Raw genomic sequence first — 27,656 nt, 5'->3', positions numbered from 1 at the left:
GCTAGATGTTGCAGCTGGGCCGCCAAATAATAAAGTCTGGGATGTGGTATCGCCAACCCCCCCTCTTCCAGCGGCAGCTGCAATGTCCGCAAGCTAATCCTCGGGGGACCCCTTTTCCATATAAAGAGTCTGAATAAGGATTCTATTTTCTTAAACCACCTTTCCCCAATCCATAACGGTGAATTGTGGAGAAAATACAGAATTTGAGGGAGCCATACCATCTTAACCAGATTGCAACGGTACGCCAATGAGAGGGGGAGGCGACTCCAAATATCAGCCTTTTGTTTTAGCTTTACTAGGAGAGGGGATAAGTTATCTTCCAGATAAGAGTTTACATCCCTAGTAATCCACACCCCCAGATATTTAAACTTCTCAACCTGCTTCAAATTCACGATATCCTGGGGAGCGCAAGCAGACCCCCTTACCAATGGCAGTAAGGCGGATTTATCCCAGTTAATGGTTAGTCCTGATATAAGACCAAATTCTCCAATAATCTTCATTACCACTTTCAATGAGGTTTGAACATCCCCTAAGAACAACAAGATATCGTCGGCAAACAATGCGATTTTTTCCTCCGACTGTCCTCTCCTAAATCCCTGTATGTTAGGGCAGGCCCTAATGGCAATAGCCAGAGGCTCCACTGCCAAAGCAAATAATAGAGGGGAGAGGGGGCACCCCTGTCTTGTGCTTCGCTCCAACAGGAACGTCTCAGAGAGCTCATTATTAATTTAAATTTTCGCTCTTGGATCAGTGTAGAGCAATTTTATCCATTTAATAAAATTTGGTCCAAACCCAAATCTAGTAAGCGCTTTAAATAAGTATACCCATTCGAGGCAGTCGAATGCTTTGGCTGCATCCAGAGTCAAAACTGCTCTGGAGCCTCCATTATCTACCGGAATCTGAGTGTTCAAGAGGAGTCTACGGATGATAACACTGGTGGATCTATTCAGGATAAAGCCCGACTGATCGGGATGAATGAGCTTATGGACACTTCTTTTTAAACGTGTTGCGAGCACTTTTGCTAAGATTTTTACGTCCGACCCCAAAAGCGAGATCGGGCGATATGAGGCCGGGTCCATAGGGTCCTTATCCTCTTTAGGAATAACCACTATAGTGGCTTCCAGCATCGAGGAAGGCAAAATTCCACACTCCCAGGCCTGCCTCAATGTCTCCAGCAATTGTGGCAGCAGGACCTCTCCATATCTCTTGTAGACCTCGATTGGTAGTCCATCGGGCCCTGGTGCTTTTAAGTTGGGCATCTCTGCCACCGCTTTTTGGAGTTCCTCAATAGTGATTGGGGCCTCCAATGTTACTAAATCTTCTGGTGTTACTGTTAGCATATTTAAATTCCCCAGAAAAGCAGCCTTATCTCCCCCTTCACTCCCCCCTTGGGATTTATATAATGAACTATAATAGTGATAAAATGTATTATTAATAGTGGATGATTCGGAAGTGGTCTCTCCCCCTGGAGTCCTAATCGATAATATCGCTGGGGGGGCCTTGTTTGCTTTAACCAGCAAAGACAATATTCGTCCCACTTTCTCTCCCTCCCCAAAATTTGCTTGTTTCTGCAATATGCGTCTATTATCCATCTTACGCCTGGTAATTATCCTATACTCTTGTTGATTATCAAGCCAAGCCTTCTGTGTAATAGGGTTCGGATTAATAATATACTGTCTTTCTGTCAGTGACACCGCCTTAATGGCTTCCTCTTCCTGTTTTTTCGTCTCGGCCCTATTTCTAGCAATTTGTTGGATGAAGAGACCCCTTAAAAATGCCTTTAAAGAGTCCCACATGACACCCGCTGATGCTGTACCCGTATTAACGTAGATAAACTCCTTTAACTCAGTTGTCACCCGATCAGTATCCTTCATTAATTCCAACCATGAAGGGTAAATTTTCCATTGGCCAGAATATTGTTTCTTACCTACACAGAGTGTCAATATTAGGGGGGAGTGGTCCGAGACTCCTCTCGGGGCATATTCTACCTCATCCACTCGTGGCAACGCACTACTATTCACCAAAGCCATATCAAGTCTCGATAGAGTAGAGAAAGATGCTGAGTAGCAAGAATACTGTCGCTCCCCCGGATACCGAATACGCCATGCATCGCATAGACCAACTTCATGTAGGAAATGAGCTAGCCTCGTTGCATCTCTCACTGTTGATATATTTACGATTCTTATCCAAGACTTCATTAAAGTCTCCTACTGCTATCACAGGGATACCGGGTTTATCTATTACAAAAGATAGTAACTCATATAGAATCTCCAATTTAAATGGAGGGGGGACATACATGTTGGCTATCACGTAGGGACTATTTTCAATTTGACAATATAAAAAAATGTACCTACCCTTTGCATCTATGCGACTGTTATAACAGGAGAACCGGACCGCCTTATCAACAAGGATGCTAACCCCTCTTGCATAGGTTGAAAATACGGAATGGAACTGGGTCTGGAATTTCCGACTTTGTAAACACCGAGTCGTCACCAACACGTCACCCGTTAAATGCGTCTCCTGAAGACACAATAGTCAGGGTTAGGGATGAGCTTCGTGTTCGAGTCGAACGTACGTTCGACTCGAACATTGGCCGTTCGTGCGTTCGGCGAATTCCGAACGTTTTGGCCGTTCGCGTCAAAATTCGAGTGACGCGCGCGCGGACCACAATGCACTGCGTTGGCGCAGTGCATTGCTGTCCGATGATTGGCCAAGCATGCACTGTGACCCCGCATGCTTGGCCAATCGCAGCGCCGGCAGCGAGGAGAGCCATGATTGGCCACAGGCATCCTGCCTGTGGCCAATCATAGCTCAGACTGTGTAGTGCACGCCCCACACTATATAAGGCCGCCTTTAAGGCGGCCTCCTGTAGTGTGTTACTTTGCATCTGAAGCAGTGGGTGTTCTGTGTACCTTCAACACAGTACACACCAATCGTTTTTGGCTGATTTCCTATCTTGCTGCTGTGTAGTGGTTGTTGTCTGTGCCCTGACTGCAGTATACACCACTATATTCACCTCACCTATATAGCTAGTGATCTAGCTTTAACCACTTAACAACTGCCCATTGCCGATTAACGGCTTCAGGGCGGTTGTTTAACTCAGAGAGGCCGTTAATTAACGGCCTCCCAGAATTCTGCTCTCGCGTGCCCCGAGGTGTGCGCACTCGAGAGCATCCGTGACCGCCGGGTCCATAGGACCCGGCGCATCACGGTAAACGGCCGCTCATAGCGGACGTTTACCACGTGATTGCTCCGTCAAATGACGGAGTGATCACTTGGAAACAAACCGGCGTCATGTTATGACGCCTGTTCCTCCCTCCCCTTTCTGTACCGATCGGTACAGCGGAGGGGAAAGAGATCGGTGTCAGCAGCGATGTGGGCTGCATCTGCAGTGCCCACATCGCTCCTCACCGAATTTAACCCCTCAATTCCCTGCCAATACTCTGCAATACCAGTGCATACTCTGCAGTACCCTGCCATTACTCTGCAGTACCCCGCCATTACTCTGCAGTACCCCGCCATTACTCTGCAGTGCAGTACCCCGCCATTACTCTGCAGTGCAGTACCCTGCCATTACTCTGCAGTACCCCGCCATTACTCTGCAGTACCCCGCCATTACTCTGCAGTGCAGTACCCCGCCATTACTCTGCAGTACCCCGCCATTACTCTGCAGTGCAGTACCCCGCCATTACTCTGCAGTGCAGTACCCTGCCATTACTCTGCAGTACCCCGCCATTACTCTGCAGTACCCCGCCATTACTCTGCAGTGCAGTACCCCGCCATTACTCTGCAGTGCAGTACCCCGCCATTACTCTGCAGTGCAGTACCCTGCCATTACTCTGCAGTGCAGTACCCTGCCATTACTCTGCAGTGCAGTACCCTGCCATTACTCTGCAGTACCCTGCCATTACTCTTCAGTACCCCCCATTACTCTGCAGTAACCCCCATTACTCTGCAGTACCCCCCAATACTCTGCAGTACCCTGCCATTACTCTGCAGTACCCCGCCATTACTCTGCAGTACCCCCCATTACTCTGCAGTAACCCCCATTACTCTGCAGTACCCCCCAATACTCTGCAGTACCCCCCAATACTCTGCAGTACCCCCCATTACTCTGCAGTAACCCCCATTACTCTTCAGTACCCCCCATTACTCTGCAGTAACCCCCATTACTCTGCAGTACCCCCCAATACTCTGCAGTACCCTGCCATTACTCTGCAGTACCCCGCCATTACTCTGCAGTACCCCCCATTACTCTGCAGTAACCCCCATTACTCTGCAGTACCCCCCAATACTCTGCAGTACCCCCCAATACTCTGCAGTACCCCCCAATACTTTGCAGTACCCTGCCATTACTCTGCAGTACCCCGCCATTACTCTGCAGTACCCCCCAATACTCTGCAGTACCCGCCATTACTCTGCAGTACCCCCAATACTCTGCAGTACCCTGCTATTACTCTGTAGTACCCCGCCAATACCCCGCCAATACTCTGTAATACCCTGCCATAAATTGCCATACCCAGCCATACTCAGAGATACCCAGCCATACTCGGTGATACCCTGAAGTACCCAGCCATAGACGCCCCCCACCCCTCACCGCCCTCTGGTGCTTCTACCAACTCGCCAGTACGATCAAAGCCAGAATCTTTTTTTTAATTTTTTATTTCAGGCTTCCCAGCCTAGAGGTGAGATGTGGGGTCATATTGACCCCCCAGATTTCACTGTAAAGAGGACCTGTCATCCCATATTCCTATTACAAGGGATGTTTACATTTCTTGTAATAGGAATAAAAGTGATCAAAAATATATTTTTGGGAAAAAAAATGTCAAACTAAAATAAAGTAAAATGAACAATAAAAAAATAAAATAAAAATTAAAGCGCCCATGTCCCCATGTGCTCGCATGTGCCACACATGTGTGGTATCGCCGAGAATGTTAGAGCGAGAGCAATAATTCTAGTCCTAGACCTCCTCTGCAACTCAAAACATGTAACCAGTAAAAAAATATTTAAAGCGTCGCCTATGGGGATTTTTTAAGTAGCGACGTTTGGCGCCATTCCACGGGCATGTGCAATTTTGAAGAGTGACATGTTTGATATCTATTTACTCAGCATAACTTCATCTTTCACTTTATGCAAACATTGGGCTAACAAGTGGTTAATAATAGAGCTAGTCTGCGTGCTCTGTACCCAGTACATACCGCTATAATATAGGGCAGGCCCCTACTTTCAAACATCCAACTTACAAACATCTCCTACTTGCAAACGCAAGGAGACAGCAGCAAGTGAGATGAAAAAAGATGGACGACAAAACAAAATTATACAGGGGTGATAACCCTTCCCTATGTTTTCCAAAAAGCTTAAAGATATTTTTTTTGACTGGAGCTACACTTTAAAAATGTACCGGTTGAAAATGACAAACAGATTCAACTTAACACAACAAACCTACACAGTCCCTGTCTTGTTTGCACCGCCTGTATACTGCTGTTCTGAGTATATAGGGCCTGGGGGCCACACGCATTTCCTTTTTTTAATATGGGTACGGGGTTCCCCTTAATATGTGTACAAGACCCAAATAGGCTGGTAATGGGCAGGGAGGGCTACCCATGCCATTTTTCTGAATGATTTTCAACCATATTGCAGGAACCAGATATAACATTAAAACCGCAAGCAGTTTTAAATGGTGTTATTTCCGTTTAATGTCATTTTGTGCAGGGACTGTTCTAAACACGGGAAACACGTGGCACTTCACAGGCATACTATAGACACCCCCCAGGCACCATATTTAAAGGAATATTTCACTTTTTTTTTTTCACTTTAATCGTCATTAAAATCACTGCTCCCGCCAAAACGGTAGTTTTTAAAACTTTTTTTTGCAGTGACCCATGTCCCCTGAGGCAGGAGGCAGGTCGCCAAACCCTTTTTAGCACACTATCTTGCATATTAGCCGTTAAAATTAGCACTTTCCAATTCGAACGTTCGAGTCCCATAGACTTCAATGGGGTTCTAACGTTCGTACCGAACGCGGGGGTCGTTCGCAAGTTCTGGTGCGAACCGAACCGGGGGGTGTTCGGCTCATCCCTAGTCAGGGTCCTTTGCCCTCTAGGGCTGACAAAACGACTTTTCTTTTGGTCAGATCTCCCAGACCCCGCACATTCCACGATATTATCTTAATCCTTTTTGCCTGCATCACTACTTAATGACCCATATATTGAGCAGTTTTAACAAAAAAAAAGTAAAAAAATAAGTGAAAAAATATACAAAAATAATAATACCACAAAACTTTCCCCTTTTTCCCTTAAGTTTACATACGTGTATCCTATATGCTGCATAATATTTTCTCCCATCCCCTTCTAAATAGTGCATCTCTAAATTTGTGTATCCTTGTATTATTTTTGTTATTATTCCCTTTCCCCACCTTCCCATCCCATCTCTCCCACCTCTCCTTTTACCAAACTCCTTCTCCCACCCCCCTCGCCCCATAGGGCTACCCCCTAGGGGTACATTTGTGGCCTTCTTACAACACTCCCACCACTCGCCCATACCAATCCTACTGAGTGCTTTCACCCAAAATCTTCACCCACTCATGGGAACCCTTTGTCCCCCACTACAAATACCTACTTGTACTCCACACGCCCTTACTTCTCAACCCCTGCCCCCCACCTACATTGTGCACAATACCAATGTAAAAATTTGCAACCAGCTTACCCCCTATTCCTACCCACCCCCCCCCCCAAAAAATATATACCCCCGAATCCCTTGAAATCCACCTAACTGCCCTGTAATGTGTATTTATAGGTCCTTTTTACTTTCATCTAACCATTGGGATGCTTCCTCTGGCGCGTTGAAAAAAAAGTCTTTCCTAATGCAGTCACCCTTAGGCCGCGTACACACGGGCGGACTGTCTGACGGACTTGGTCCGCTGAAACGTGTTTCAGCGGACAGTCCACTCGTGTGTGGGCTTCAGCGGACTTTTTCAGCGGACAGTCTGGCGGACTAAGTCTTTCGGAATTTCCGTAATATTGTCCGTCCAACTTTGGTTTCAGCGGACAGTCCGCTCATGAGTAGGCAAGTTGGACGGACTAAGTATGACGCATGCCCAGAAAGGATTTACACGGCCGAAGGTTGCATTGCAGTGTATTGGACGTCGTATTTCTAGTCCCGTCGTACGTGCTGTACACGTCATCGCGCAAGCTTTCAGCGGACTGTCTGTTCATCGTGTGTGGTCAAGTCCGTTCATTCAAAAGTAGGACGGACTGTCTGTCGGATTGTCTGACGGACTTAGTTGGACGGACAGTCCGCCTGTGTGTACGCGGCCTTAGGCGAGCTGGATAGAGGAGTGCATACTCTAACTTATATTTAACCATTTCTCGTTTGACTGGTATAAATTTGGCTCTTCTTTTCTGAAGGTCAGGGGAAAAATCAGGATACAAAGAAACCCTAGCTCCCTTAAACCTAATGTCTCCCCTCATTCTGGCCTCTCGCAGTAGGGACACTTTATCCTGATAATTAAGGATCTTAAGCATTATAGGCCTAGGGCGCTCCCCCATATGGCGGGTTTTTACCGGGGTACGATGTGCCCGTTCTATTGCAAATATCGGGGTAAATGTTGCCGCCCCAAAAAGTTCTCGGAACCACCCCTCAAGAAAACCTATCAGATTAGTCCCCTCACAGTGTTCAGGGAGACCTAGCACCCTGATATTGTTTCTTCGATTCCTATTCTCCATCTCGTCGAGTTTATCCGCTTGTGTAGTAACTGTTTTTTTAAGTGAATCAATTTCCAGCCTCACAGGCCTCAACTCATCCTCCATCGCACCCATGCGTTCCTCGAGCTCGGTAGTTCTTAGTATAGTCCTATTCAATTCCTGTCTCATAGACAATAGTTCCTCCTTTATATATCTTAACTGTTCATCAAAACTGGATATCGAATCTTTACATTCCTTAATTGCATTCAAAATGTCTCTTAATGTGGGCTCCTCATCCAGGTTGCCCGGCATCGGTACATGGGAGCTACTTAGCGTTGTTTCCAGATTTATTGTTGCTATTGCTAGTTTCCCCCCCCCTCCCTTGTTGCCCCCCAATTTAGCAGCTGGTAAAGTGGGGTTGGCCAGAGACTGGCCTTGACTCCTTTTATCAGCAGAAGAGTTTTTGGTGTCTTTATTAAGTGGAAGTTGATTACTTGCAAGGTGGGTTCGTATGTGGCCATACTGCTGAGAACTTGAATTGCTGGGTGAGGCTGGGCCAGAATGGGCGTAACGCTCCAATTTTGCCGCTGCCGCCATTTGATTGGTTTTGTCCTTAGCGGCACGGGTGATTTGTTGACCCTCTGCGGGTATTTGCTCCTCAGGGGATCTTTTTCTTGACATGATTAAATTAGATGGCCACATACGAACCCACCTTGCAAGTAATCAACTTCCACTTATCAACTGATCAAGCAGGGAAAAGATAATATAACACGTTCTTAAAAAAAAAAAAAAAAAAAAAAAGGGGGGGGGGGGAGGGGACAGAAATATTATAACGTCTCTCCTTGTGTAAATGACACTTACTCACTTATCAAAAGGGGCAATACTGATTGACATCTGACCTCCAGCCCCAGCAATGACCCTGCAGCAACAGATTCACTGCTATAGCAAAATATTTGTATTTGTGTATATCAGCATATATTAAAAATACAGCCGTTCCAGTCAGTAGTTCACTTCAATAGTAATTAGGAACAAAAAGGAAAAGAAACACTTATCTTGGTTGCTGATTCATAGCCACATAACGTTCAATAGGTCCATGCAGGGCATCCAAGTTATCCAGATCTTCCTCTCTCTTCCCCAGAAGACTAAACAGGCCGCGCTGTCAGTGTAGTTTCCAATTCACTGCCTCTCGTCTCACCAGCCACTCTGACAGCTAGTCTGGAGGGGAGGCAAAGAGCAGCAAGCAAAGGGGGGAGAGCGGGTTAGAGGGAGCTCTACACAGGAGTCCCCTCTCACCTACACACCGCGCGCCAGCCAACCCACCGCCCAGAGCCTAGGGTGCCAGACACGCCACACGTGTCCGCGCACCAAGCTCGAACGGAGCGGAGGGAGAAGCACCGCAGCGTCACGGGAACCCAGGAGCCGCTCGAGGTCTCGCGAGATCCCCAGCGAGACTCTCGGCCCCTGCTCCGACAGCCTGCCAACAGCCCACGGACAGCAACAGTCCCCGTGCTCCAGCCATAACCACCCGAACTTGAAGGTAACAAACCACAGCAGCTCAGTTTAAACAGTCAAGCAGTTAAACAATATGTGCCTGAGCATAAGAGCATGAGAGCCATACAAGCGCTGTATACTGAAGAGCCTTAGGCAGCATCAGGTAACCCAGGGAGGATCAGAACGGGGATATCAGAATAGGCAGGGTAACGAGGGGTAGAGCAGCACCATGCTCTCACTCCTCACACGTACTCACTCCCATTAACATCCGGCCACACACCCTCGCTGATGAATATCCATCATTAAATGGAAAATTCAAAAGTATTCATTGCCTGTTTTTTCAACAGTGAGTTTATTTATTGAGTTAAACTGTTTGAATTTATGCAGGGGATAAAAGGATCACCAGGTTGTGTAAGCCCTATATGAAGCTGGAGATACAGTTTATAGCCTTTTAGTTTAGTCAGAACAGGAGTGGTTTAGTGTAGCAGCAGGTGACTGACATGTGCCTCAGCTCTTGGGCGTCTCTTCTGTTTCCAGTGTGAAGGATCTGGAAAAGAGGTAGGGCAGAGTGCTGGAGTGAAATGGGATGTATTTGGGAGCCCTGACAAATCCCCAACTAGGATTGGCAGGGGGCAGGACTCCTATATATACCCATGGTCAGCCCGTTGTGGGAGGAGTTGTCAGGTGGAAGAACTGAGATGGTGACATGTTAGGCTGTGGTGGGCCTTGAGGGACCCCCTTTCAGGGGGGTGTACCTCGGGCCTGGAGCTCAAGAGCTGGGAGGGAGCCTCTCTTTACATTGAGAGGTGTCATTGAGAGGTGTCCTGGAAGAGGAGCAGACGGGAGACATTGGGAACACGGCCAGGAAAGTCATTCAGGAGGGATCCATGCTGGGTTGGTGAGTGAGAAGCACAGTGAGAAGCTCTTGGAGAGACATGCCAGGATTGGATGTGGAGACTGCGGTGTTGTTGAAGTTAAGTCGCTGCAGCCAAGAGGGTTGGCAGGATTGGCATCGGATGTGCTGAGAGCAGTAGTCCACCAAGGATTAGTTAGCACAATTATCTTGTTCATCTAAAATGGCTACTAGGAAAATGTTAGGACTTATTCAGAGTGAGGCCTAGCCATGTTCTAACAGTGACAGGAATCTAGAATTGGACAGTGAAGGAAAGCAAGTGATCTCAAGTAGTGTGCCCGAGGACATATGCAGTAGAAGAGACTGTCAGTTTGGATTCAATTACCTTTATTTCAACTAGAAGTATTCATCATTTGGGCATCCCATGTTCCGTTTCCCCATCCAAGTTTAATTTCCTAATAAAAACAACAAAAACATGCAAGAGACCGTTCATTGACTGGAGAAAGTGTGCCTAAAAGGGATGTCTGACCAAGCAGAGTGATGTGCGGATGCTGAAACACACAGCAACCCCACAAGGCACTATTACATAAAAATAAAAGATGAAAGTAAAATAAACAATACTTTTTTTTTTTTAAGCGCTCCCGTCCCTGTGTGATCATGCATAGAAGCGAATGCAAGGGTAAGTCACGCTCGCATATGTAAACATTGCTCAAACCACACATGTGAGGTATAGCCACCTGCCAAAAACTGGCTATTGTCTTTTGTCACACTACACTACTTTTTTGGTGAATAGGTAGGGGTAAAATGTACTCCATACTCATTCACATAGGAGGAGCCGGGATCTAGGGGCACCTTTGTTAAAGGGGGCTTCCAGATTCCGATAAGCCCCCCACCTGCATAAATAATAATACAAGCCTTCAATGAGGACTTTTGATTTTGCAGATTTGAGCCCCATTGACTTCAACAATTCCCGCATATGTGTGACAGGCATGTTCGCCAGCATCATCGTGCTTTTCCATTTGCATGTCCACCCAGTTGAAGTCTTAATTGACTTTAATTGGCCGCTATTAAATGTAGAGTGCCCATACTTGCCGGGAATCTTGGTAATTGATCCCCTGTGAGTTAAGTCCACTGCATGCATACCACCTCCAAGGCATATCCCTAATAGATATTTGTGATAGGTTTATTGCACTCCCAGAGGTTACACCCCAACTGTGAGAAGAGACAAAAACACATAGAGCAGCTATACCTGCCCCTCCTCTCTGCTGCCCAATCACAGAAACCTTTGTATTTTGTGAATAAGTTCACATAGCTATCTTACTGGAGCACAATAAACCTGTCAGATGTGAATAGAGATAGGTCTAGGAAGTGAAAGGCACCTCATTAGATTTAACTCATGGTATGCCTGCAGTTTTTACATAGAAGCTGAATTCCAGGAATTTAGCTTTAAATTACCACGATTGGAAAAATGAAAAATGTGGTCAACATTTCCAATCTTGCTTAACCACTTGCCGCCCGCCCTATTACAAATAGACAGCGGCAAAGTGGTTTCATAATCCTAACCGGACGTCATATGACGTGATCAGGATTATGAGCCGCTGCACGCCACCCGGGGGCGCGCATCGCGGCGATCGTTGTTGCGGGGTGTCAGTCTGACACCCGGCAACTACGATCTCGGTAAAGAGTCTCCGACGGAGACTCTTTACCACGTGATCAGCCGTGTCCAATCACGGCTGATCACAGTGTAAATGGGAAGAGCCGGTGATCGGCTTTTCCTCACTCGCGTCTGTCAGACGCGAGTAGAGGAGAGCCGATCGGCTGCTCCTCTGACAGGGGGGGTCTGTGCTGATCGATTATCAGCACAGCCCCCCCGAGGATGCCCACACTGGACCACCAGGGACGCCACCAGACCACCAGGGATGCCCAGCAGAGGTAATCCTCCCTAGACCACCAGGGATGCCAGTCAGGCACAATGGATGCCAATCAGTGCCCATAATGGATGGCAATCAGTGCCCACAATGGGCATCACTGATTGGCATGCATTATTGTTTGGCACTGATTGGCATCCATTAGTACAGTATAACACCTGTGTTGCTAATGAGTGCCCACCTGTGCCGCTAATGAGTGCCCACCTGTGCCGCCTATCAGTGCCCACCTGTGCCGCCTATCAGTGCCCACCCATGCCCATCTGTGCCGCCTACCCATGCCCATCTGTGCCGCCTACCCATGCCCATCTGTGCCGCCCATCCATGCCAATACGTGCCAGCTATCAGTGCCAATTTGTGCCACCTATCAGTGTCCATCCGTGTCGCCCATCAGTGTCGCCTATCAGTGTCGCCTATCAGTGCCGCCTATCAGTGCCGCCTATCAGTGCTGCCTATCAGTGTCCATCAATGCCACCTCATCAGTGCCACTTCATTGGTGCCCATCAGTGCCGCCTTATCAGTGCCCATCAGTGTAGCCCCATCAGTGCCCATCCGTGAAGGACAAAACGTACTTATTTACAAAGTTTTGAAACTGAAACAAAAAAAAAACATTTTTTTTTTCAAAATTTTCGGTATTTTTTTATTTGTAGCACAAAAAATAAAAACCGCAGAGGTGATCAAATACCACCAAAAGAAAGCTCCATTTGTGGGAAAAAAATGATAAAAATTTCATTTGGGTATAGTGTAGCATGACCGCGCAATTGTCATTCAAAGTGCGACAGCGCTGAAAGCTCAAAATTGGTCTGGGCAGGAAGGTGTTTAAGTGCCCTGTATTGAAGTGGTTAAATTCTATAACAGCATAACTTGCCTTTGTACATAAGAAGTATTCCAATTGTCAACTCCACCTCTGGTGCGTATAATGTGACTGATCTTCTCCATGAGGAATTGGTTATCTCGCTCTATCACAGCCAGTCTTTCCTGTTCCATCTGCAAGTAAAAATATAAGGCTAAAACGCGATCTGTTAAATTGTTAAAACGGGCTTCATTGTATTGGACAAAAGAGTTTCAGCACCAGAAATTTTGCCACATAAATTTTTAGCATTAATAAAATGAACTCCTTACCCTTAACCACCTCCTTAACCCTCACCTTGTGCTTTGCCAATATGTTTTCCCCACATTGAAGGGTGAGTAACAATATGTGAGTGCTTTCACGTTTGGAGATTCGATGGATATATAATTTAAAAATGTACAGCCAGTTCGGTCACAATGTAGATTGGGACATTACTTTTAGTATTAATAACAGTTAGGCCTCATGTACACTGCTGCTGGTAAATGTACATTTAGACCCCTTTCACACTCCGGCACCCATAGCGTCAGCGGATTTGCGGCGCATTTTGGCCACTAGCAGGGTGCTTTTAACCCCCGCTAGCAGCCGAGAAAGGGTTAAAACCGCCCGCAATGCACCGCAGTAGCAGCGTTTTGCCGGTGGTATAGCCGCGCTGCCCCATTGATTTCAATGGGAAGCAGTGGAGGAGGAGCAGTAAACACACCGCTCCTTCACAAAGAAGAGCTGCTGGCAGGACTTTTCCTGATGCCCTGCCAGCACACCGCTCCAGTGTGAAAGCCCTCTGGCTTTCACCCTGGAGACAATGGAGCAGCTGTTTGAGGGCGGATTGCAGGCACTATTTTTAACGCTATAGCTCCTGCAAAATGCACTCAGTGTGAAAGTGGTCTTAAGAGCAGTTGGGCATTTTTTTTAGCTGCCCTTGAACTCTCCTCTATGTTATCTTATCAGTACATGTACACTGTGTCGTTTATAGTAATTTCTAAGCAGTTGAGTTTAGAAACTTTTTTTGGAACACAAAAAAATGGACACAGACAGATGAAACGCCAAATGCCTGTGCAGCTTGTAAACGCTACTAAATGCGGTAAATTGCGTTTAGCAGCGTTTCATTTACAGACGTTTTTCATTTTAACAAAAAAAAAAAAAATCACCACCGGGTTTTTTATTTTTTGCAATATAAATAAAAAAAAGACCAAAAGTTTTGAAAAAACCCCAATATATTTAACTTTCTGCTTTCTTCATAAATTTTGTCCAAAATTTATTTTGCTACATGTCTTTGATAAAAACAATCCCAATAAGTGTATATTGATTGGCTTGTGTGAAATGTATAGCATCTACTAACAATGGTATATACTGGACATGTGTAGAGTGAAATATTTCGTTTTGGAATTTCGTTTTCCTCCGGAAATTTTTTTTTATTTAGTTACTCCCGAAATTCGTTTTTATTTATTTAGTTTTTCGTTCAAAAATTGCATTCGTCCGAAAATCCACATGAATTACGATCGAATCTGTCTTTGAAGGCTTATGGTGTCTGTCGATTGTATAAAGAAGATTTGACGGAACTGCTAAACTCTATATAGCATATAGGCGGAGCATTTGACTCCGGAAATGTACGATTGCAGCGTCGTACAGTTTCGATGCTCCGTCGAATATTATTATAAACGGGTGTTTTTCGTTGCTTTGTCGAATCTCCGTCGTTCGCGTTGAATGAATGGTCTAAGTCTCACGGTGTCAGGTGTCAGATAGTGAGTGACTGATAATAACGAATATGGCGGCAACCCATTGTAAGGGCAACATGGAGGCATTGGAGGACATTCCTGGGCCATCTACAAGTGTTTCTGTATATATAGATATTATATACTCGTTCAAACAGAAACTGGTGATAGCGATTATTAGGAAAAAGCTAAGTTGAACTGTAGCTTGCTTCACTATTGTTCTGCTGCTGTGTTTATGCTTAATAATAATTCAGGTTCTCTGACAAGTGACAATTCAAACGGACCAGCTAAGATTGACTGTCTTCTGAAATGATTCAGTGTGTGTGTGTCTCTCTCTGCTAGCAATCATAAGTGAAAGTAAGTTGGCTGTACTTGTGTACTTAGTTCTAGCTATTTTACTGCTCCTCCTCTTTGGTCACAATCAGCCAATAACATTCATCATCATCATCATTATTATTTTTATTTTACTTCCCCCACCCAATTCCAGAATCTTTTCTCTCTGTCAAATCTTTTCTCTCTATGTTGAATATTTTCTCTCTGTCTAATCTTTTCTCTATATAATCTTGGACTAATAGAGGTAAGGTTAGGCACATTCGACCACAGGTTCAATAGACCTTGTTATTGTCAGAGTCACGTTGAATCTCCTATTCTATATCGAACTGTTGTAACAACGAAAACAAAAATAAAGCATTTATTTATGTCGGATCTTTCGTTTTTCGGATTCTGCGCTTTCATTATCGTTTGTCAAAACGAAAACGAAAATACCTGAAATTTGGGCGATAATGCATTCAGACGAAAACAAATGCACATATCTAGTATATACAGCATCTCACAAAAGTTAGTATACCCCTGATATTTTTGTAAATATTTTATTGTGTTTTAATGTGACAATACTAATGTGAGTACCTGTCTATTGGCAATAGAATTCGTTTTTTTATCTATACGGTCTGCACTATATATATTTTTCTATTTTATAATGTCCATGTGGGGAGTTTGAGCCATCATTGATGACAACGCTGTGATATCCAAGGAGCTGAGTTACACCTTTTTGATCCACCTGAATCCTGGTATATGACCACTGGCAGTGGTGAATGATCCATTTGACCTATCTGTTCAGTCAGGGGTCAATTCTTGAGGCTGGGTTCACACCGCTGCGGGGGGAGAACCGGATGTGATTCGCACAGCAAATCACATCCGATCTCCGTAGCGCTGCGAGTTCAGCCATACAGATAGTATGGCTGAACTCACAGCGGTCCCGCAGCAAACTCGCACGGGACACTTTTTTGGGTCCGCAACGGAATCGGATCGCATGGGGGTTCACACCATGCGATCCGATTCCTGTGCGAGTCGGCAGATCGCACTGCGATATGCCGACGGATCTGGGGGTGTCATTAACATAACATTGACACCCCCAGCCGTCCGCATAGGGCAGTGTGAACTGCCGGCGGGAGGTATGCGATGCGGGAAAACGCCGCGGATTCGCGGCGTTCCCGCATCGCAGCAATGTGAACCTAGCCTTAAGGTGAGCGGTTTGGCTGTCTGGTGGTGGGAGCACCTGTTTTCTGGTGATTAAGGATATCAGTATGCATTCTATCCACTGAGAAGAATGAAGGATTGTCGATCAGTACCATCATAGACTGTTCATTCACTTTGTATCATTTTACTTTTTATGTTGTTGTTTATCTTGAGAGACTTTATATAGTACTAATAGGGGGGTTTGTTTCAGCGCTGAACTGCTCTGTTTATAATACTGAAGAAATGCTACAGTGTAAAGTAGTGAGTGTACAGCTTGTATAACAGTGTAAATTTTCTGTCCCCTCAAAATAACTCAACACACAACCATTAATGTCTAAACCGCTGGCAACAAAAGTGAGTACACCCCTAAGTGAAAATGTCCAAATTGAGCCCAAAGTGTCAATATTTTGTGTGGCCACCATTATTTTCCATCACTGCCTTAACCCTCTTGGGCATGGAGTTCACCAGAGCTTCACAGGTTTCCACTGGAGTCCTCTTCCACTCCTCCATGATGACATCAAGGAGCTGGTGGATGTTAGAGACCTTGCGCTCCTCCACATTTGAGGATGCCCCACAGATGCTCAATAGGGTTTAGGTCTAGAGACATGCTTGGCCAGTCCATAACCTTTAGCCTCAGCTTCTTTAGCAAGGCAGTGGTCGTCTTGGAGGTGTGTTTGGGGTCGTTATGTTGGACTATTGCCCTGAGGCCCAGTCTCCGAAGGGAGGGGATCATACTCTGCTTCACTATGGCACAGTACATTTTGGCATTCGTGGTTCCCTCAATGAACTGTAGTTCCCCAGTCCCAGCAGCACTCATGCAGCCCCAGACCATAACACTCACACCACCATGCTTGACTGTAGGAAAGACAAACTTGTCTTTGTACTCCTCACCTGGTTGCTGTCACACACACTTGACACCATTTGAACCAAATACATTTATCTTGGTCTCATCAGACACAGGATATGGTTCCAGTAATCCATGTACTCAGTCTGCTTGTTTTCAGAAAACTGTTTGTGGGCTTTCTGGGCTTTTGCGGGCTTTTGTGCATCACCTTTAGAAGAGGCTTCCTTCTGGGATGACAGCCATGCAGACTAATTTGATGCAGCGTGCGGCATATGGTCTGAGCACATATGTCTATTTCCCAAAGACAGCCTCTGGCTATGACGCTGAGCATGTGTACTCAACTTCTTTGGCTGACCATGGAGAGGCCTGCTCTGAGTGGAACCTGTGCTATTAAACCGCTGTATGGTCTTGGCCACCGTGCTGCAGCTCAGTTTCCGGGTCTTGGCAATCTTCTTATAGCCTAGGCCATCTTTATGTAGAGCAACAATTATTTTTTTCAGATCTCCTGAGAGTTCTTTGCCATGAGGTGCCATGTTGAACTTTCAGTGGCCAGTATGAGTGCGAGCGATAACACCATATTTAAAGCGGGGTTCCACCCTAAAGTGGAACCTCCGCTGATTGGATCCCTCCCCCCCGCCAGTGTCACAATTGGCACCTTTCAGGGGGGAGGGGGGTGGAGATACCTGTCAAAGACAGGTATTTACACCCACTTCCGGGCATAGACTCCCGTGGGAGTCTACGCCATTTCCTGCCCTGCCGCGCTGTCTGCTGGGACACACACGGGTCTCAGAGACAGCACGGAGAATTCCTATTGCGCTGCGCGATTCGCGCATGCGCAGTAGGGAACCGGGAAGTGAAGCCGATTTGCTTCACTTCCTGATTCCCTCACCTAGAATGGTGGCGGCAGCAGCCGAGGGCCGAGCGATCGATCGGCCTCAGCTGCCGGCATCGCTGGAACCCGGGACAGGTGAGTGTCCATTTATTAAAAGTCAGCAGCTGTAGTATTTATAGCTGCTGGCTTTTAATCATTTTTTTTTGGTGGAATCCCTCTTTAACACACCTGCTCCCCACTCATACCTGAGACCTTGTAACACTAACGAGTCACATGACACTGGGGAGGGAAAATGGCTAATTGGGCCCAATTTGGACATTTTCACTTAGGGGTGTACTCACTTTTGTTGCCAGCGGTCTACACGTTAATGTCTGTGTGTTGAGTTATTTTGAGGGGACAGCAAATTTATACAAGCTGTGCCTTCGAGAAGATAGCTGCTTGCTCACTTCCTGTTTGTTTATTTTTATTACTGCTTGGTGGGTTGAATTGCCATTGGTATTGAACAGGTTGTCATTGGTAAGATGGTGTTTTGATGACTTCCTCATTTCCAGCCGGAAGTGATGCAGCAAAATGGTGGCCGTGCTACTTCTTGTTTGTTCTTTTAATTGTTATCCCCTAGATTTCATCAAATGTTATGTATATATATCCACTATATGCTATATCTACTTTTAATAAATCATGTAAAAAAAATGTATAGAGACGCTTTTTTGTCTGCAGGCGGAGTCTTATAATTTTGGGGGGTGGGGCATTCGTTTTTAGGTGTGATGAAGTGGGGAATGGAAAATGTGGTGCTTGGGGAGCGCTAAAGAGAAGAATGGGCTTGGTGTCAACAAAATAGTGGGCGTGGCTCAAAGGGGTGTGGTCTGAGTCTGAAATGAATGAGGGATGGAGGGAGAAAAAAAGGAATAGGGAGGGAAGGAGCCAGCAGAGTTCCTCCTTACATCAGGTGTCCCCAGCCAGTGGAGTTCTCCCTTACATCAGGTGTCCCCAGCCAGTCGAGTCCCCCTATACATCAAGTGTCCCCAGACAGCGGAGTCTCCCCTTACATCAGGTGTCCCCAGCCAGCAGATTTCCTCCTTACAACAGGTGTCCCCAGCCAGTGGAGTCCCCCTGTACATCAGGTGTCCCCAGCCAGTGGAGTCCCCCTATACATCAAATGTCCCTAGCCAGCAGAGAGTCCCTCCTTACATCAGGTGTCCCCAGCCAGTGGAGAGTCCCTCCTTACATCAGGTGTCAGCAGCCAGCGGAGTTCTTCCTTACATCAGGTGTCCCCAGCCAGTGGAGTCCCCCTATACATCAGGTGTCCCCAGCCAGCAAAGTCCCCCTATACTTCAGGTGTCACCAGCCAGCGGAGTCCCTCCTTACCTCAGGTGTTCCCAGCCAGCGGAGTCCCTCCTTACCTCAGGTGTTCCCAGCCAGTGGAGTCCCCCTATACATCAGGTGTTCTCAGCCAGAGGAGTCGCCCCTTACACCAGGTGTCCCCAGCCAGCAGAGAGTCCCTCCTTACATCTAGTGTCCCCAGCCAGTGGAGTTCCTCTTTACATCAGGATCCCCCAGCCAGCGAAGTCCCTCCTTACATCAGGTGTCCCCAGCCAGCAGAGTCCCCTATACATGAGGTGACCCCAGCCAGTGGAGTCCTCCTATAAATCATGTGTCCCCAGCCAGCAGAGTACCCCCTATACATCAGGTGTCCCCAGCCAGTGGAGTTCCCACTTACATTAGGTGTTCCCAGCCAGCAAAGTCCCTCTATACATCAGCTGTCCCAGCCGGTGGAGTTCCCCTATACATCAGGTATCCCCAGCCAGTGGAGTCCCCCTTCTACATGATGTGTCCCCAGCCAGAGGAGTCCCCCCTTACATCAGGTGTCCCCAGCCAGTGAAATCCCACCTTACATTAGGTGTCCCCAGCCAGCGGAGTCCCCCCTTAAATCAGGTGTCCCCAGCCAGCGGAGTCCCCCTATACATCATGTGTCCCCAGCCAGTGGAGTGCCCCTATAGGTCAGTTGTGTCCTCTGCACCCAGGTAATGACGCCACTGCTGGTGAATGGTCTCCATGCCAATCCAGAGACCAGCTCGTTATGTTCTTTCCTCATCACAATAGCTGGTCTTCTGTAAAATGGCGGCGAGTGAGACAATTTAGCGCCGGCCGTGGACCTCTAGCGGCCAAAAATAAATAAAAGGCTGGGAAAACTGCGATTTTCTGGGACATTTCCCAGGAAAAGGTAAGAATGGGACAAAGGTCCAAATTATGGAAATGTTGGCAACTATGCTCTAAGGTCTTTTGTTCTTTCTTCTACCCAGGTGCTGGCTTTGGATAACCAGTGAAGGACAGTGGAGGCGGTGGAGTAGTGGCCCCCAAATTGGATGATTTCTGCGCTGTTATATATCATATCATTTGGATATCATTACTGTTTGGTAAGGGAACTGGCCCACTTGTCTGTGAAGTGGTTTGGGTTTCTTACACATGGGCTTTCATCAATTTGAAAATTTCACATTTGGACTTTTATATATTTCTCTTTGAAGTTTTTTTTCTTTGTTAAGCATAAATAATTGTATGTTATGGGATTGTTAATGCACATTGTTTATTATGGTTTAATATGAGTTCAATTTATTTTTTCACACAAACATTTTTGTGTTGATCACTACAGAGATATTGGTTTTGCATAGCTTTTAGATTAAATATTTTTGAAATTTCTTTGTGTCCAGAATATTATTTGCTGTATTACCTCTTTTTGCACAATATTTTCTATGTTTATACAAAGCACAGAAGAAAAACAGGTTAGTGAATCCCAGGTTCAATGCTACTGTACTTGGCTGCCAAGAGTAAAACAATTTTTTTTTTTATAACAGCTTACCTGTAAAATCCTTTTCTTTGAAGTACATCATGGGACACAGAGCCATAGTAGTTACTATGTGGGTTATATAGGGCACCCTTAGGTGATGGACACTGGCACACACTAAACAGGAAGTCTAACTCCCTATATAACCCCTCCCCCTACAGGGAGTACCTCAGTTTTGTAGCTAAGCCGTATTTCAAGGAAAAGGATTTTACAGGTAAGCTGTTATAAAAATCCTATTTTCTTAATTGTACACAGGGCCATAGTAGTTACTATGTAGGATGTCCCAGAGCAATGCCAACCGAGGGGAGGGAGACACAAACAAAAGTAGGGTGCCATCATCCCTGAGTACTTATACTGCTGCCTGCAGTACAGTGCGCCCAAAGGCAATATCCTCATGCCTTCTTACATCCACCTGATAGAACCTAATGAATGTATGAACTGAAGACTAAGTTGCGGCCTTGCAGATTGGAGCCATGGAGGCTTGGTGATGCACTGCCCATGAAGTACTAACAGCCCTGGTGGAGTGCGCTTTGATTTGAAAAGCTGGAACCTTTCCCTTGAATAATTACTCGCGGAATCAACTTAGAAATAGTAGATTTCGACTCTGCCTGTCCTTTTCTAGGATCTTCAGGCAACACAAACAAAAACATCCAATTTTTTATTTATTTTTTTAATCTGAGTAGTCGTCTTTAAATAGACTTTGACTGCTCTCACTACATCAAGAGAATGCAGTGACCTTTCTTCCGTAGAACAGGGTTCTGGAAAAAGAATGAAGGTAGAACAGTATCCTGGTTTCGATGAAAACCTGAAACCACCTTTGGCAAAAAGCTAGGATAACAATGCAATAACATCTCATCCTTGTGAATAATTAAATATGGCTCTTTACAAAAAAGAGCAGCCAATTCTGATACCCTTCTTGCAGAAGATATGGCAAGCAGAAAAAAACAACTTCCTTGTCAAAAGGATCAAGGGAGTATGTCGTATCAGCCCAAAAGGCTGTCTTTGTAAACCTGACAAAACCAAATTAAAATTTCAAGGCTTTTAAGGGTGACCTAACTGGCGGATTAAGCTGTGTCACCGGACCAGGGAATGCGAAGCAAGTGGTTGTTGGAATAATACTGATAAGGCTGAGACCTGGCCCTTGATGATACTCAAGGCCAACTTAATTTCTAAACCTATTTACAAAAAGGCCAGGAATATACCTTCTAAGATGCCAACCCCTGGACTCACACCAGGAACATATGCCTCCCAGACTCTATAATAAAATTACTCTGGAAGCTGGCTTCCTTGTATTAATCAAGGTAGATATCACTGAGCCTGAAAGCCCACAACTCTTCAGAATGTGGGTTAATAGCCAAACCATTACATATAGCGTTTGTAAGAAAGGATGGAATACTGGTCCCTGCGATAGCAGGTCTGGGACGTAGTGGTAGTGTCCATGGGGACTTTACCACCATCTTCACTATTTCTGCATACCAAGATCTTCTGGGCCATGCTGGGGCCACAAGAAGCACTGACTTATTTTCCTGCTTGATCTTGCAAAGAAGTCGCGGTAGCAGCAGAATAGAAGGGAATGCATAATCCCACAGGGTCACCGACGCATCTGTTCCATATGTAAGTGGATCCCTTGTTCTTGACACACAGTTGTCAACTTGAACCTGGACACAAACAGACCTACATTTGGAATCCCCCATCTTTGGCATATAGGCAGAAAGATTGTGGGGTGAAGGGACCACTCCCCTGCAACAATTGCTGGTGACTCAAGTAGTCTGCCTGCCAACTCTCTACCCCTGGAATGAAGGTTTCCAATATCCACGGCACCTGCTTTTCTGCCCAGGCTAGGATATGGTTTACCTCTCCCTGGGCTGCATGAATTCTGGTGCCCCTGGGTGATTGACATAAGCCACTGCTGTGGCATTGTCGGATTGAATCCACCAGAACAAATCCGCAACCTGAGTATACAGGCCCTTAGAGCTATGTGCGCTGCCCGAATCTTTAGAATGTTGATGGGTAAGGTCCTTCAATTTTGGACCATTTCCCTTGGACAGTCGCCTCTTTCAGGACTGCTCCCAACCCGAAAGGCTGTTAAGAAGGATTTCCCCTTCTGCAGATTCTTGGATACCTGTATCTTCTACCAACTGGGGCTCTGGCGTACCCTTTGGCAACAGATGCTTTGGAAAATCTTGTTCCAGGTAGACAGGATACTGTTTTTCAGCAGTCTTGAATGAAACTGAGAATAGGGAATCGCTTTGAATGAAGCCACAATTTTTCCCAACAACCTTGTGCAAAAGCAAATAGAAGGACCCTTCTTTGCCCTGACCACCTGAACCAGCTCCTTTATGGAACTGGTCATCCCTGGGGTTAAAGCCACCCTTTTCTGGGCTGTATCTATAACCAGACCCAAGTATTCCTAGTCTTCTTAATGGTTTTAAAGAAGATCTCTCTAGGTTGAGGATCCAACCTAGGTATTCCAGGTAGCTGATTGTGGAGACCATGCTTTCGTCTAAGCAGGCTACCGACCCATCTATTCAGAGCAGATCATCTAGGTATGCTACTGTCAGAAACCATGAACCAGACCGAGACAGAAGTACAGTAAAATCACACTTGTTTTTTAATAAAAATAAAAAGGTAAATATAGTAAGCATAGCCAAAGCATAGCCAGAGTCCAGTAACTGGATCAAGTAGTCAGCCAAGCCAGAGTTCAGTAGCCAGATTGAGTAATCAGCCAAGCCAGAATTCAGTACCCAGATTGGGTAATCAGCCAGGCCAGAAGTCAGGGATCCAAGTAGAGGAACAGCAAGCAGGTTAAGGAGCCAGAAGGGATGCCAGCAAAGCCAGTCTTTAAACAGGAACGCAGGAGATGGTTTCTTGTGATGTGACCAAGGTGAAGGCAGAGATGAAGTGAGCTAGACAGCTTTAAGGAAGTAGGTCAGACGAGTAGGATCAGGAACAGCTGAGTAACTGTAAAGAGAGATGAGAACTGGCAATTAGCCGGCAATTAGCGGCCAGCTCAGAGAAGGAAGGGCTGAGCCAGCCCTGACAGCTACAATTGTTATACCCTGAGTCCTTAATCTGGCCAAAGGAAGGGCAAGACATTTTGTAAACACCCGAGGTACAGTAGCTAGACTGAAAAGGCAATGCTACAACTAAAGTGAAGTTTTTATACTTCAAAACGCAGATATTTTTGATGAGCGGGGGAAAATAGGCACATGCAGGTAGGCATCCCTGATGTTGACTGATGCCAGAAGTTTTCCTCCTTATAGGATGGAGACAACAGATTAGATTGATTCCACGTGGAAAAAGAGGATATTGCAGGAACTGGTTTAGATCCTTGAGATCTAGCATGGATCTGACATCCCCATTTGGTCTTTGGTAAAAACAAGGAAACAGGGGTCGCCTCTGAATATATATCATAAAACAAATTTATTATAAAAGCAATATCTACTCACATGGGGGAAAAAGATGTCGCGTTCATATCCTGTATACTGGGCTGAGGAGATGGTTGTAGAACTGCAGGTCACAGCAGATCCAGGTCACAGCAACTCCATTCAAGCTAGCCTCACATCAGAACAGGCTGGGGTGGCTGAGCATGGTGCTGACTCCTTCAGAGATTCTGGTACAGTTAATAGCACAGTCTGGTTTAAGGAACAAAAAGTCAGTTTATACCCAGAAAGGGGTTCTGGTGGCGATATGGGGAAGAAGGAAAGGTAAAACGTCAGTGCTGGGGATTAGCCTTGCTGCATGTCTATAGCAACAATCCCGCCTCTCGGATATAAACAGACACAACCGTGTGTGGAGGATGAAAATGAGGCTTGGAGAGCACGTATGGCGCGGTACCTGGCAATGGCGTCACCAATCTCCTCAGCCTAGTATACAGGATATGAAAGCGACATCTTTTTCCCCCACGTGAGTGGATATTGCTGTTATAATAAATTTGTTTTATGATATATATTCAGAGGCGCCCCCTGTTTCCTTGTTTTTTCTAGCGTACCGGAACCCTGCTTTTTGGTTCCTTGGGAGGCTGCCCTGACTGATCCAAAGACACAAACTATTGAATGTATATGTATGTATATGTATATATATATATATATATATATATATATATATATATATATATATATATATATATATATAAATAACCCCTGGACTATTGGGTACTGTCATATGAGGTATTTGTGTATTGCGCCTTTTTTACTTGTTTTACCATTTGGTCTTTTGCACCATGAAAAGGTTTGACAAAAACAAAATCCAACCCCTGTTCCATCGTGGGGATGGCCATGACCCTTTTTGAGACAAAAGTCAGACTAATGCTTGAAAAAAGGGAGACCTTTTTTTCTCTGGATCTATAAATTATAGACAGGATCTGATTAACCTACCAGCATGTCTTTGGAGTGTGGGAGGAAACCAGAGCACCCGGAGGAAACCCGCACAGGGAGAACATGCAAACTCCAGGTAGATGGTGTCGTGGTCAGGATTTGAACCAACGACCCTATTGCCTTTGCCCTGAGGAAAACGAGGAGACGGGAAATCTTGGAACTCTAGTTTGTAGCCTAGAGCTATTATCGAGATTATCCATCTGTCTCAAAACTCCTCCTGTCAGACCCTTGAGAACTGCAGAAGTCCCCCCCCTCCCACTTGAACAAGCGGGGGCGTCCCTTCATAGGAGGCTTTAGTGTTCATTCCTGATAGTGGAGGCTGTCGCGACTTCCTGAAGGCCAACGCCCCTGGCACTGGAGAAAAGAGCCAGATTAAATGAGGAACGTTTTACTCTATTTCTTAACTGGCAAAAGGGTACCTATTCCCATCCCCAACAGCCTTTCACCGCGGAAATGAGAAAAAGCCAGGAGCTTATGCATGACACTTCGGCTGACCACATTTCAACCATAAGATTCTACGGGTATGCCCCAACCCAAACGTAAAGCGAGAGGTTTACAGAATAGAATCTCTGATTGCATCAGTTGCAAAATACCAAACCCCTGGCAGCTTGGCTAAATCCTAGGCTAGCTGTTCAGGGAAAACCTTGAGCACCTGTCTCAAATTATGCTACTGAACATGCCAAAGAGAAAATGTTTAACAGGAATTCCAATTTTTCATCAGATGGATTCCTTAAGCATTTGAGCATTGTCAACCGGACAAGTCAAATTTTAATTTACAGAAAGATATAGCAGCATCAATTGCCGGTATACTCCACCTCCTAGTACATTTTTTCCCTCAATAGGATAAAGTGTTGAAAATGTTTTTAGGAGGCAAAGAATGCTTACCTGGGTGATCCCACTCAGAATAAATAAGCTTTCCCAGCAATAAATGAACAGGAAATGCATGCACAGCTAGAGGAGGCTTCAGTGAACCCAACCAGAAGTGGGCTTTTCAACCCACTCAGTTACGGGTAACTTAAATGTGGAGCGGACCATTTTAGTAAGATATTGCACCAGCAATTTCTCAGCCTGTGAAGCTGAAGGTGGTCCTTCCCCACTTGATTCCTCAGAAGAGGAGTGATCAGTCTCTTCCCGGTCCCCTGAGGGGGATTCATCTTCCTTCTCCCAGAGTTTCTCTGTTTGAGGGTCCTGGGTAATAGAAGAGGCCTTAATGTGTTTTCTTCCACTTTGTGAAGATGCGATTAAAGTCACTAATCCTTCCTCTAATCCACTCATGGCTGAGGAAAAAACCTTCTGAGTAATATATACAGGAGCTGAAATGCCAGAAGCAGTTGCAGCTCCAGACCCTGATGGCTCACTCTGATCAGCCTCCCTAGCTTTTTCAGGGGGAGATGGCGTTGCAGAGTGTCAGAGAACTCACCATGTGAATGTCCATCCCCGTGTAGCAGCTGTTCACTTTCGCCCCAAGGACCATGCGCGGTGTCCCCGTCAGAGGCGTGCGAGTTCCGGTATGAATGGACGCACGCCAATACGAACACGTGGACGCACTTGCGCCAACCGAACGTACTCACGCACGCACGGCCACGTCCAACAATCCGGGCACATCTCGCCCTACATAAACAGGATCCTGACTTGATACCAGTGCTGGATCGTCTTCAGCTTGTTCCTGAAATACCTGATCATTCTTGTACCTGTGACCTTGTTCCTGACTACCGGCTTGCTTGACTATTCTTTAGGATCATCCCTGTTTACTGTTTCCTGGACTATTTCTGACCTCGGCTTGGACTTCCTACTTCGGCTTGCTTCCTGATTTTGTACCTCATTGCCAGCACGTTACCAGACCCCTTGCTCGTCCCTGACTACGCACCTGCCTTTCGTTTGTGTACCTCGTTGCCAGCCAGTTGCCAACCTAGCCTGTTCCTGATGTGCAGTGTCTTCCTCACACCTGCTTGGCTCCCGCTGTATTCCACCAGTGACTGGCCTATGCCTCTTCATCTGGGAGGACCCAGTATCTTCAGGTCTTCATCTCCAAGCCGCAGGCACCTGCACCCTTTCGCTGCCTCCACACTCCCTGTTCCCTATTCCAGGGGTGTGGAGACCGGAACCGTGCACCCCCAGCAGTCTGACTCCACTGTAAGGTACGTGACACAGAGGGAGGGTCCTCAGAGGCTGAGGGAGATCCCTTTGAGCCCCTATTTCTCGGGGTATTTGTACCACCCCTTCTGCCCATAGTGCTAAGCACAAATGCAGAGGTACTACCAGAAATGCACCCGCGGTTGAGCAAAATAGTCCAGCAACTGCTATCAAGGCTCAGTCTGATCCTAGATTGTAAGCTCTAAACGAGCAGGGCCTTCTGATTCCCCTTGTCTACAATTGTATTGTATTGTAATGCCTACCCTAATGTTGTAAAGCGCTGCGTAAACTGTCGGCGCTATATAAATCCTGTATAATAATAATAATAAGTAGATGTTGCCTGGGAATGCCTGTATCACCCCACTCACATGCCATCCATCTGCTCTGTGTCCATCCTTGAGCTGTGTGCATCTGCAAAAGAGTGTACTTTATAGCTTTCTATAGCCCCCTGTTGTGGGCGTCAAACCACCACTTCCACCCCCTCATCTTTTTTTTAAAAAAGAGCGCTTTTCCCGTGCGAGCAGAGGGCCCTGATCCTGATTGGATCGCACATGGAGAGGAGGCTTGGGCGGAGGAGAGAGGAGTGCCGGTGGATGCAGAGCCTCCG

The 27,656-nt window shown here is 46.1% G+C and overlaps 1 protein-coding gene across 3 annotated transcripts in view; it reads right to left on the bottom strand.

The window, feature by feature from the left end:
• Positions 1-27,656, bottom strand: part of CFAP97D1 (CFAP97 domain containing 1) — a 504,236-nt gene that overhangs the window by 251,976 nt on the left and 224,604 nt on the right. For all 3 annotated transcript variants that reach the window (XM_077459589.1, XM_077459588.1, XM_077459587.1), the window contains exon 3: positions 12,820-12,938. In XM_077459589.1, the coding sequence (XP_077315715.1) occupies positions 12,820-12,938 (119 nt within the window). The remainder of the gene's footprint in view (positions 1-12,819; positions 12,939-27,656) is intronic.

This window comes from Lithobates pipiens, unplaced genomic scaffold (assembly GCF_037356315.1).
Source record: "Lithobates pipiens isolate NorthernLeopardFrog02 unplaced genomic scaffold, aLitPip1_a1.2 Scaffold_28, whole genome shotgun sequence".
In the NCBI taxonomy this organism is placed as follows: Eukaryota; Metazoa; Chordata; class Amphibia; order Anura; family Ranidae; genus Lithobates; species Lithobates pipiens.
The sequence above is the reverse complement of the archived record's forward strand: the minus strand, read 5'-3'. Positions and strand labels throughout refer to the sequence as shown.